The sequence below is a fragment of the Diuraphis noxia genome, unplaced genomic scaffold, assembly GCF_037042655.1.
Source record: "Diuraphis noxia isolate RWA-SAM2 unplaced genomic scaffold, SU_Dnox_SAM2 contig0001, whole genome shotgun sequence".
NCBI classification, from domain to species: Eukaryota; Metazoa; Arthropoda; class Insecta; order Hemiptera; family Aphididae; genus Diuraphis; species Diuraphis noxia.
Window position 1 is genome coordinate 26,809,141 of NW_028301711.1, and position 13,112 is coordinate 26,822,252.

The 13,112-nt window shown below is 28.8% G+C and overlaps 1 protein-coding gene and 1 long non-coding RNA gene across 3 annotated transcripts; one reads left to right on the top strand and one right to left on the bottom strand.

Annotated features, from left to right (window-relative positions):
• Positions 1-1,197: 1,197 nt before the first annotated feature.
• LOC149060417 (uncharacterized) lies at positions 1,198-3,378 on the top strand. Its single transcript, XR_016189490.1, has 2 exons — positions 1,198-2,864; positions 2,945-3,378. It is a non-coding gene; the product is annotated as an uncharacterized LOC149060417 (long non-coding RNA).
• Positions 3,379-4,060: 682 nt separating this feature from the next.
• Positions 4,061-9,359, bottom strand: Snapin (SNAP associated protein). Of its 2 annotated transcripts, none has more exons than XM_015508370.2 (5): positions 8,845-9,359; positions 8,487-8,763; positions 8,084-8,354; positions 4,506-4,833; positions 4,061-4,444 (listed from the first exon to the last, which is right to left on the bottom strand). In XM_015508370.2, exons 2-4 carry the CDS (start codon positions 8,720-8,722, stop codon positions 4,543-4,545), a joined length of 798 nt encoding a protein of 265 aa, XP_015363856.2. In that variant the 5' UTR covers positions 8,723-8,763; positions 8,845-9,359; the 3' UTR covers positions 4,061-4,444; positions 4,506-4,542. The 2 variants fall into 2 exon arrangements, with proteins under 2 accessions (XP_015363856.2, XP_015363855.2); XM_015508369.2 differs by having other exon boundaries at positions 8,487-8,787; positions 8,845-9,357.
• Between the last annotated feature and the right edge of the window lie 3,753 nt (positions 9,360-13,112).

The following is a 13,112-nucleotide window of genomic DNA, read 5'->3' on the forward strand; positions in this document are numbered from 1 at the left end:
TGTTAAAATTTAAAACTTCTAATTCTTGAGTTAAATGAGGTAAAAAAGTCAAAAATTCAAATAAGTACCTAGTTTTAAAAAGTTTATAATATGATTATACGCTTAACTTTTTTTTTTAATTCCAATAAGAAAAACTTATATGTATTTGTGTACTATCATTTTAAGTCTAAGGTATACAAATTACAAAATATTTTATACATTTTTGTAATTTTGAAACAAGTTTGCTTAAGAACTGCAAATTATTTTCTTACAAAAAATGTTTATAAGAAATTGCAAATAATCAACTGACTATGGAATTTGATAATTCATTGCTATATTATTATATTTCTATTATATAACAACTATTTTTATAAATTATTTCTTACAACACTAGATCTATCTACATAAATTATATTAATTTTGTTTTTGGGGCATACCCAAGTAATATATTTTATATATTTACTTACCTGAATTTAATTGCCAATATACGGTGGTGCATTATTGTTTCATTGTTTTGAACATGACCTTTATTATTTAGCCATGGTTTCGACAATCGATGCAACATTGCGGCTCGATAAACATATCGTCTTGTCAAACATATTGTCTGGTTTACACAAAATGTGCTACAAACAACAGTAGCATAAGAATTAGTAATAAACCAACATGTTAATGCGTGTAGTTATAATATTTATACAGCTGCTGCCTAGAGCACAATAAAATGGGGACTCAGCAAATTGTTAAATTGAGCCACTTCTCAACATGAAAAGCTGCAAATGATATTTTTTATTACAGTTAATTTCCGTTTTAACCAATTATAAGTTACCATGGAATCTAATAATTTTTTGGCTGGTACTGTGTGCCATGGCATAAACTGCCACTTCTACAACAAAATACTTCTACTACTAAATACGTTTGTTGAAATTCGTTACATAACTCTTGATTTTCCAATTTCGTCAAAATGTTGAACTTCAGCACATAACATTTTTAAGAGTATGTATATACTGTGTAATAGGTACATTCAAATTTATTAAATAATTTTATTTTTTGAACTAACCTGTTTGAATCTTTTACTAATGATTTACTACTGAATTTCCCAGTAACTAAATAGTCATCAGAATTTTCAACTAATTTGTTATAATATAAATGTTAATCAATAATTAAATAACAAATTCAAATATAATTTTATTAAACTAATTAGAGTAGATTTATATATTTGTTAACTACACTTAAGATAAAATATTAATGGGATTCAGACCTAATTAAATTCTAAATTAAAAAAAAAAAATGTGCTTGAATAACAGTATAAATCGTGTGTAGTATAAGATAAATTAAACATGATCGATTACTAGTCATGATTTAAATTATTCACTATGAAATTGAGCAAATTATTTAATATTTGGACTATTTAGTAAAAAAATATTGTTTGGAAATCAGACGTACAACAATGTAGTAAAAATATATTTAAAATAATATACTTTATGATATATTATTTGTTATGATATTCTAAATATAAGTGAATATTATTATTTTAGCTATTCTGTCGGGTATTATCCATGCCACAGATTTGTAAAAAAAAATATGCTATGCACCATATTTGAGATATTTTTATTATACCTAGTAGTAATATAATACATAAAATATAAATATATTATAACCAATGGTAACCATATAAATAAACAACAAATAATATCTTCTTTCATTGTGAGCTGAATCCATTTATGAGCTACCTTTTAAATTCCAAGATATTAGGAATCTCTGAAAAAACAAACTATAAGAACTCTCTAAGTCTCAAAGAATCTATTGATAAAACTTTTTTTTTTAATTCCAGTACTTTATGAATCTATTAACTTCTGAAAAACATCAATTGTATTATATTATGTAACCTATGGCACCTGTAATACCAATTACTATAATTTGCTAATATAAATTTATCATAATATACAACTAATAGTAACCATTTATACCTAAGCAAAAATCCCATTTAAATAAATTTATTATAATTTATTTTAAGTTTTTCAAAATTGTCCAATTTTGTTTTCTATATAAATCTCATTCGAAATATTACAAACATAATCAATTCAGCCTTAATCAATTGATGAGGTTACAAACAGATTTTTATTTTTATTATACAGCCATATAGATTATAAGAAGGATCTGTTTCCTCTATGGTTTCTACTATTATTAATTTTAAGCACTGAGATAGATAAGATATACTGGAGCGCGGACTCGGCCGTGAAAACGCGACGGCTCGTTTGATGTTACCCCCACCATCGAAGGGCAACACATTTCATTTTTACATAGGAAAATACAATGGAATTGTAAATAATGATTTATTTTCGTTCATAATCGCTGAGATATTTGCTCTATAAAATAAATGTCTATATTATAAGTAAATTATAATCTCAAGCCTCATCATTAGTTTAATAGTTTGTAATTTGTAACAATTTTGTATTGTATCTTCAATAATGGTTGTCTCGTGTTCAGCCTTTGGATGTACTAATAGGTGGTTAAAGTATTCAACTCCACAAGTAAATATTAACATTTTGTCATTTTATACAATTAAATATTTAATAAATATAGGTAGGTATTAGGTAACATTAACATATCTATTATACCTAAATATTAATATTTTATATACAGATTTCCACATAATAATCCTGAATTACTTAAAAAATGGTTGATTGAAGTTAAAAGGAAGAATTTTATACCTACAAAAGTATAGCTATTTATGTAGTGAACACTTCAAGATTGAAGATTATCAGATTCGGCCTTTAGCAACAGTAAAACTTTTAAAAACTGATGCATTTCCATCTATATTCAAAGCGTTTCCAAGTCATTTACAAAAAACAATACCAGTTAAACGTCGTAAATTAAACAGAATTATGGTTAGAATTAACTATACTTATTACCTATCTACCTTTACAAATATCACAAATCAAAATGTAATGATATATATTTATTTTAGACAAATTACGTTGATGTAAAAGTTGAACAACAATCTACAAGTAGTGAGCAGGGTACTGAACTATTAGTTGAGAATGAAACAGTTGATCAAAGTTATTGGTATTGATATAACATTATTATTATTATTTTTACTATTATTACTGTGTAATGTGTATGTTATCTAAGATTAATATGCTAATCTTTTTTTATTATTATTTAAGAATATAATTTGAAACAAGTGTTAAAAAATAAATGTTCAATCCGAAAAAAATTATCAAAATTAATTTTATTTAAAAATTTGTGAATTAGATGTATGTTTTTACTTTTTAGATTACCTTTATATATTATGTTTATTTATATTAAGTTGATCCTACAGAAATTGTCTTAAATTGTATGTTAGATTAAAATGTTTATTAATGTAATAAATGTATAAATAATAAATATACTATTTTAAAATATGTGTTATTATTTTTTTTTAATATCTTCCCATATCATTATATCATATATTATAATCACCGTAATACAATAAGGCAATGACTACTACATTTAATTTGTTAAAGAATTAAAAAAATAATTTAAATAAATTAAGAATTATGTACAAAAATAATCATGACTACACGTCCATCGTACGTAAAAATTAAATGTTTTGCCCTCCGATGTTGGGGAAAGCGGGATTCAGGACGGCTCGTTTTTTGTATCATTGTGAGAATAGGGAGTCTGCGCTCCAGTATATCTTATCTATCTCAGTGGTTTTAAGTAAACTAGTATTTGCAAATAATATATAAGTATCTCCATATTCAATATCAATATCAGTATAGTACATGATGGATCTTCAGAGATAACATTATCCATATATATCAGTAATTAAATAAATAAATACATTTTAACTCTGATATAAAGACAACTATATAAGCCTAGAGTTCAAATACATAATACGAATACCATCTTATATCAATAAATATTTTTATTTTTATTTTATTATTTATTATATATTATTATATTTTTATTTTTATTATATTATATTATATTATATTATATATATTATATTATATTATATTATATATATATTTTTATATTATTATATATATAAATAAATAAATAATTATTTTATTATTTAAATAAATCAAATCTAATAATGTCATGGTTGCACAAATAAATTTATATAACAGATATATTAAAATACAACATAAGTAATATTTAAAACATTATTGATACATATCATATAATGTAAAATGTTTTGATAAATTATGCCAAGAACAATAATACGTATTGGAATGTTAATAAAACATCTGCACTGCAGAATTGCTTTAGTGTAGTCTTAGATGCTGGTTCACTTGGTAGATGGTTAATAAATCGCAGGGCATATATTAGCACCATGCTAGTGACCTGCTCACGGAGCTTCTACCAAACTAAATTTTGGATTATAATTCGTGAAGTATTTAAAATAGAGGTATTGATTGATAGTGATGGCAGATTCAGGTTTCCACATCAACGCCAGCAAGTCATAAAGCAATGCATCTGCCTGTGCACATTACATAAATAAATGTTATATTTATTAAATCAACAGAAGACTGCATACATACCTGGATATCTTTGAGCCAGCATGACTCGCACGGTTCATCATGTCTTTTTTGGTATTTCCGATGCAGCCAGTGATGTTGCTATCACTGAAGCATCTTCTTCAGGTTGACGTTCTTCCATGTTGTCTTCATTAGAAACTGTGAGGTTCTTATTTGGCTGAACCTCCTCTTTGTTGTCGTTTATCTCCTCTACGTTATCATTTAATTTTTCATTTTCTCTCTCCAATTCCATTTTATCTTCCACACCAATTACCACAGCTTGGGGCTCTAGGAGTGATCGACGGTTGTTGTGCTCACGACCTATTCGGTGAGAAAGCGCTCGTAAGCGTTCCTGTTTTATTAACATTATAAACAAACAAAAATACATAAATAAATAATTTTGTCAGGATGTACGTTTTATTTTTATTGACAGTGAATTTAATGCACTAATGTTTTATACCGTGTGTTCACCAATTTAGGGAACACTGAATTTTTTGGCCGGATTATGGTGGAATAAATTGAATTTTTTTACAAGCTAGTGGTATATAAATACACATTTTCAGATAAATTTCAAAATGTTAATCCTCTCGGTAGGCGCATGCACAATGCAACTTATTTCTTTTTAATAGCAAACAGTATTTTTGGTACCAAATTCGAATAGACTGATTTTTTTAAAGTAATTTGACCAGTTAACAATGGCTTTCATTCAGTCAATTTTGGTTTTAGAGCCATAGTTAATAGGTCAAAATGACTTAAGAAAATTCAGTCTATCCAAATTTGGCATTAAAAATACTGGTTGCTGTTAAAAAAATTAAGTTGCATTGCGCATGTGCATACCTAGAGGGTTAAAATTTTGAAATTTATCTGTAAATAATATGTATTTATATACAAATAGCTTGTAAAAAAAAATTCAATTTATTCCAACATAATCCGGCCGAGAAATTCAGTGTTCCCTAAATTGGTGAACACACAGTGAACAATATGTATATATTGTATATACATACATACATTGTAATAGGATTAAGAATAGATACTTTAAAAAGTATTAAATACTTAATAGTAATACATACTGATAATAAACAATTATAAACTAGACATTACAATCAGGGTTGGGCAAGATACTCAAAAAAAGTATCATGATACATGATACATTAATTTAGTGTATCAAGATACATGATACTTTTATATTTCTAATCAAATTTTATTTGCTATTAAACTTAAAATGTTTATACGTAATTCACTATACTGTCAATACATAAATACAGTAAGATAATCCATTAAAAAAAATTTAAAATCCATAATTATAAAACAACAAAATATGAAAAATAGTGAACGGTCAGTTGACACAATGTCACAGTCACACTGAAGACAGAAAAAATAGTAAAATGTATAGAATAGTATAACAATGTGAATAGTATACTATAATAATTGCTTAAATTTACTTTTGATTTTATTTTCTATTTTATGCGGAAATACCTTCACGGTTACATTCATATCTAGGTAGCGGATTCATTTGTTAAAGCAAAACTTTGAAATGCTTGAACGAGGTAAGTCGGGGAGCTGTCCCGTCTGCCTCCCATGTATGTATTAATATTTGATACTGTCAATAAACGATGGCGGCGCCGCGGAAGCAATGCGAAAGCAGATCCTGCGGCAACATCGGTTAAAACGGAAAAAAAAAAAAAAGGTAGCGGATTCATATTATATGAGAATGAACATTTCAGCATGATTAAAGATATACTTAGGTATATCTTTAATCATGCATTTCAGTTAAGTGCTTATCTGTATAACTGCAGATACGTATAACGTATATGTGCTATAATGGCACCTTAATTTAATTTTATGTTTTTACTGCTTTACAAATAATAAAATTGTGTGGTACATTTTTTCGTTACCTTTAATTTCAACTTGATCGCACCTAAAAAATTGTTCGTGAAAATGAAATCCACTTCAAATTATCTAATATCAAAAATCAAAATGTCTAGGTACTATTAATTACACATTTTTACGATAAAAGTATCATGTATCTTATTTTGCAAAAGATACAAGATATTGTTATAAAATGTATCATGATACATGATACTTAATACTTTAAAATTATATATCATGATACAAGATATAAGATCCAATTGTATTTTGTATCTTTGATACTGCCCAACCCTGATTACAATGTATTCATGTCTTGGAAAAAATATTTTTATAATTAAATGAAAAAATCCAAATTTTATTAGAGCTAAGCATGATACATAATTATTCAAATTATTTGTTCATGTGGAAGGGGGAATATAGCTGATTTTTTAAAGAACTAAATTATTTTAATATATTATAGCTTTATAGCTAATTTAAACTATATTTTATTTTATTTTAGGTATATTATTTTCTATGAGCTATATTTATTTAATTATGCAAACATAATTTATGGTTATCAGATACTAAACATTGAAAAAAAGTCATGGAGGGATCTATCTAACTCATCATTTCTCAACCTTTTTAGTGACGCGATCCCCAAAATAAGTATAAATATGGTCAATCACTTCATGATCCCTCCCTCCATCTATATTAAGTAAAAATTTGAACAGTAAAAATATCCTATCATTATAAATATCAATTTTAAATCAGTTTTTTATTATTTTTGACCTACGCGATCCCCTTGTTGAGAAACGCTGATCTAACTGATACAGTCATCAAATTGAGCATGGGGGCATTATTTTACAGCACAACAGACATACAGATTTTTGATCCTGTAAGGATAAAGAACGGATGTAGTTTAATTAATGTACAGTATAGTTTCTTAACTTGAATATAGAAGACATCTGATTATATCTATAAAGGTGAAAATACTATAAACATTTATTTTACTGTAATAAAAGCATAAAACAATAATTTAAATGGGATAAACAATAATTAGAACACTTTTTATGGTATAATAAGCAATATCTACAAGACAAGCTTAAGAGGACGTTTCACCCGCATGTGTTGTCTCCGTCTTACAAGTGCGTAACATTGCAAAAACTGTTTCGCGCGGGAAAGAACCGAGAAAGATAAAGTTATAACTAAGAAACGAAATTTTCATCACATAAAAAGGAGAATTTTGTCTGTGCAATATCGTTTTTATTTTTTCGACATCAGAACTACAAAAAAAGTTATTCATGCTTAAAAAACGCAAAATTAATGTATTATAAAACAATAAGAATTTTTTTTGTACAAGTGATATCGAAAAAATAAAAACGATATTGCACAGACAAAATTCTCCTCTTTATGTGGTGAAAATTTCGTTTCTTAGTTATAACTGTGTCTTTCTCGGTTCTTTCCCGCGCAAAACAGATTTTGCAATGTTACGCACTTGTAAGACGGAGACAACACATGCGGGTGAAACGTCCTCTTAAAAAGTAACCTTAAAATGTTATGCTATTTAAAGTGTATTCTAACAACATGTCTTAGCTCCCACTTTGCTCAGAAAAATTATTTTCTCATTGATTACTTTAAGCACAGCGTTGCTTAAAATTTTGGTAAAAACTTTCTGATGGAAAAGTTTAAGAAATTGCAGATCCTTACCTAAACACATATAATAATAATAGAAGTACAAGCAGAACCAATGATACCTGAGTAGACTCCAGTATATTTCCAACAACGGCTATCTTGGCACGTGCATCACTTAATCTATGAGCATACCCTTCTAGTAAGACACATGTGTCAGTGGCGGTTTTTGTCGTAGCAGTTACTGTAGATGAAATGGTCTTGTCAGCAGAAACTGGCAACTTTGTTGATGATATTAACTTTGCAACAAACAAGTAATCGTGCTGTGTCAATGACAATCGCTTAAGCTCGGAAGCCAATGAGTCAAGCTGTAGTTTCAGGTCGAGTTGGCTCAGTCTAACAGACATAGGTAAATCACAGAAACAGCAATAAATTGTGTTATACAAATAATTAAATGAATACCAGTAGTATATTTTTATTAGTTAGACAATGGTGTAGGATGAAAATATTACTATCACATATTTTTACCTGGTACATTGTACAGTTGCATCCAAACGGTCAACACACGGTCTGAGCAGATTGGCAACCAGACCATCAGCCAGTGTGTCACGAGTAGCCTCTGATGCGGCAACGGCAGCAGCTGCCGCTTCGTCTAGGTCTTCATTGTCTGGTGAGTAGTCTACCGAGACCGCCTCTGAACGGTTCGATGGCATGTCCAGGACGGTGGTACCGATAGGCTCGGCTGCAGAAATTTCGTTATCCATGGACTACACGGATTCGAGTTGGCTTGAGTAGTCGGGTACGGCTGTTAAGATAGGTTTTCAGTTCACTGAAAGTGTCAGATTATTAAGTAAACAACTATAAGAATTTATGCTCATATACATACGGGGTATAGTGCTTCGCTAGATTCGGATTGTGACGTTTATACGAGGCGTGGCAGTAAAAACTAAGATGTAAAAATTAATTAAATATCACATATCATATTATAGTAAATACAAAACACAATAGTTATAATAGTGTAAAGTTAAAGGTGCGTAATGTATGTCTGTACTACAACTGTATACAGTGCCAGCATTTCTGTCAAATCGTCTGATAACAGCGGTATCGGGATAACAAACTCCGATGTCATCACTCATTAGCGGACGATGACGACGATCACGGCGACTATTGCCGTAGAGTGTACACTGTACATAAACATAACAAGGTTGGTATTCACTATTAAACTTGTTGATTTCATGAGCAAAGTAAAAAAAGCGGGTAAGTCGTGGATGTCGCTCTATTGTACAGTACTACAGTAGTTTACAAGTGGGTTACTGTAATTAATTAAATTTAATCTAATGATATTATATCATTTTATACGAAAAACGATTCTGAGCGGAGACGGTTTATCCACAGAATAGATACAATCAGAAAGGACACTCTAGGTCTAGATGTAAACAAAATCACGACGGATTGGCGGCCATCTTCCTAACAGGAAAAATTCTCATCAGTTATCATTTTTCATTAGATAAATGTGTTTTCATTTATTCAAAACATTAAATTTTAAATCTTTTAAGTTTAAACTTTTACAGTTTTTACTTATTAAACAGCAATTTAGCTTTGCTATCCCATGTATTTTAATTAATTTTAATATTAATTAAATACTAATAATTATATTGTATACTAATTGAAAACAATAAGTTTAGTTTTACAGAATGGTCACACTGTTGGCCTGTTGGGAAGATGGCCGCCACGATTTTTCGTTCGGCCTATGCTGTTGGTATGTGTTAATTCCTATCAGTGTCAGGGCCATAAGTCTAGGATATATTAGAGATTATTAAAAAATTTCAAATCTTAAGATTTAAAAAGAAAAATTTATATGAATTTCTAGCTTAAAATAATTTGCAAATTTCCGTGATTTGTACGTATGTTGTCATGTTGTTAAAATTAAAATTTGAATCCTTGTAAAAAAAATTGTGACTATGTATTTCTTTTATTTTTCAACTGCTATTGTAAAAATATTTTAGGATCCTTGTGTTAAATGTTTAAATCTTAGATATAAAAGGAAAATTTTTATGAATTTCAATATAAGATAATTTGAACATTGTCGTAATTTTTACGTATTTAGTCAAAATTAGAACTTTAAATGCTTATAAAAAAAAATCATGCCTATGTATTTTTAATATTTTTCAACCGCTATTGTTACAATGTGTTAAAAGCATGTATTAAATTTTCAAGCTTTTCTATCCAACAAATACATTTTTATCGATATTTAATATTTTATTTATAGAAGAAAAAAACTAAAAAATTGAAAAATTAAAATGTCAGTTCAAAAACAGCTCAAAATAAATCTAAATATTTTGAAAATTGTATCAAATATAGAAAATGCCTATATAACCATTCAGTGGAAATTTCAAGTATCTGCAGTCATATGTTTTAGAGTTACTCAGTTACACCAAAATAAGAAAATCGCTAAATATGAAATTCAATGAAAATCCAATGTTGTAAAAATTTAAATTTAAAATGCTCATCAAAATTTAACTTTTTTTTTGTGATTAAGATTGAGAAACTTGTGAGGAATTTTGTATTACATTTTCAAGTATTTTGATTGGGCCAAAATAATTTTATCAACACTTCAAAATAAAATTTTCAATTGTCTATAAACATCTCAAAAAAAGTCAAAAAATTTTGAAAATTAAACTGTATATAGATAACATTAACTTAAACATTTGGTAAAAATTTCAAGTATTGACAGTGATTAGTTTTTGAATTACAACCATATAAAAAAATCTATTTGGTCGAAAACTTGTTTTGCGTAAAAATTCCCGTTTTTCTGTCACTTTTGACCTCTATAATGCACCAAGGATATTCACTTTTCCACCGGAAACCACCCGCAAAGTTTGAAATTGAAGCATTATTTCGACTAGTTTATACACAGTCACAAAAAAAAGCACACATCAATTCATTCATCACTCCTTTCAGAATCTAAAAGTATTTAGAAAATGTATTCGAATACTTCATGATAATAACATTCCAAAGTATTCAGAATACTTCACAAAAAGTATATCAAAAGTTCTTCGAATACCTACTTTTTTTTAGTTAAAAAATATTTTTTTTTGAATTCATTGTTAATAAATGAATATTATAATAGCTTATGGAAGGGCTAAACATATAAAAAAATCACTCTCCCACCACCTGGTTGCGTCACAGTTCGCCAGACGGGGATCTTACCACGCAGTTAGCCCCGACGACTTAATTACAAATGATTCGGGAGAATTACAAATTGGATTAAAGCACAAATAAACAAATTAATAATAACAATAATATCCTTCTGATTATTATTCTCTTTACAATATTGGAATACTTGGACTAATTTGCATAAATAAAACAAAATTTATAATTATATTTACAATTTATAATATACGTACGGCGCTAATCTCAGAGCCGACAGCCGTTTCCTCCTCTTCACTGTATCTTCCGGCAGCTTCTTGGTAGAGGGCTGGAGGCACCTTGCCTCTGGACAAATTCCTTGACTAACGCTCGAGCGCAACACGGTCGAAGCACAACGGCCGAAACAAGTAACCGGTTTTTGTTTGGAAGAAATCAAAACTTCGATAGACGGAGTTTTGAAGAAAGAAAAATCTTTTCTTTCGTTAATTTGGAAAATTCCCAAAGCTTCAAAAAGCGGACGAAGGTATATAAAAAATAATAATATTAAATTAATTGCGTATAAAAGTCGGCGTTCGTTGACTACAATAACAACCACACTAAAAACAGCGACCGTGTCACCGTGATAACAGCAACAATCAACCCGCACGATGGGGCCCACGGAGGGAGACTAGCACGCATAAATATCGGCACTGCCAACTGCGGCGCAGCGATGCTGTCTGGCGCGAACAGATCTTAAGATCTTAAACCGTGGACACTATTCATAAAAACATAGATATTAAAAATTAATTTAATCTTAACGTCTTCGTTATCTCGTTGCAACAAAATTGGAAAATATTAACATTAAGTAACTATTACTGTCTAACTGAAAATAGTAGAAAACAAAATTGTATATTACTACAAAATATTTTGTATAGAAATATAGTATATACAAGTAACATGTACATAATCAATTTATATGACGGAAAAAGAATAAAATTATTTTTTAAATATGATTGGATATTAAAAAAATATTATGAATACCGTATTCAGAAAAAGTATTTAAAATACCGTATTGAATACTTCAATAAAACTATTTTAAAAGTATTCGAAATACTAACCAAGTCTAATAAACACAATATTGTCAACTTACTTAACTCATGTCATATTATTACATCGCTGGGAGCATACACTCAGTACATACATGTAAATAATAACAGCCCCACACATTTCAAACTCAAATTGCACCCATGCATATATTATATGAAGTTAAGCGTCTATTTTTTGGATAATACTTTAGGACCTAGTTACTAATACAGAAACCCAGGAGGTTGGAGTGTTGTGTTCAGTTCTGGCGGTTTCTGATTATCTGCATTAGAGAGTAAGTAGTTAATCGTCAAATGGACTCCACATATTGCGCACTTGGTTTGTTTTTCTCTGTTCATTATAAATAGCCATGTGTGTAGAGTGTAGCGTTTATGTTCTATTCTCATCATGTCTTATTAATTTATATTAAGAGAATTTCGCACAAACGTGTATTGTCACTGTCTTACAAGTGCCGCAGCACAACAAATTTTAGCTCAGAAGATCATGTTTAGCTCCGTTAGTTTAGAATTCAGAGTGAATCGATCTCTATTAAAATTTAAACCAAGTTAAGATTATTATATAGTTACGTCAATCAAACAGACATTTTATAATCATTTTGTTTAAATCCGAGTTATGAGTATTTTAAGATGTACAAACAATTTACAATTTTGAAATACTCATAAATTGTTTTTAAATTAAAATATAATAAAAAGCCTATGAGATTGACTAAATGTACCCTAACCAAGTGGATCCCAAACTGTGCGCCACGACAAAACAAGATGTGTATCCTTATGATTTCACTGATGATTGGTCCAAGCTCGAATAAACAACTCTGCCTCCGATTGAAGACTTTTTAGCACTTTAACAGAACAGCACGTTAATGAAACGTAATATCGATTTGTGACAGAGGTTTGGAACCATTTTAATTGTCAAACGCTGGGA

What these genes read in the sequence shown, in the direction of transcription:
- Snapin (XM_015508370.2), bottom strand. Translation starts at nt 8,722, where the DNA reads ATGGATAACGAAATTTCTGCAGCCGAGCCTATCGGTACCACCGTCCTG. An exon ending in GCAACTGTACAATGTACCAG is followed by an intron (nt 8,355 to 8,486) that starts GTAAAAATATGT and finishes TATGTCTGTTAG; the next exon opens with ACTGAGCCAACTCGACCTGA. An exon ending in ATATACTGGAGTCTACTCAG is followed by an intron (nt 4,834 to 8,083) that starts GTATCATTGGTT and finishes TTAATAAAACAG; the next exon opens with GAACGCTTACGAGCGCTTTC.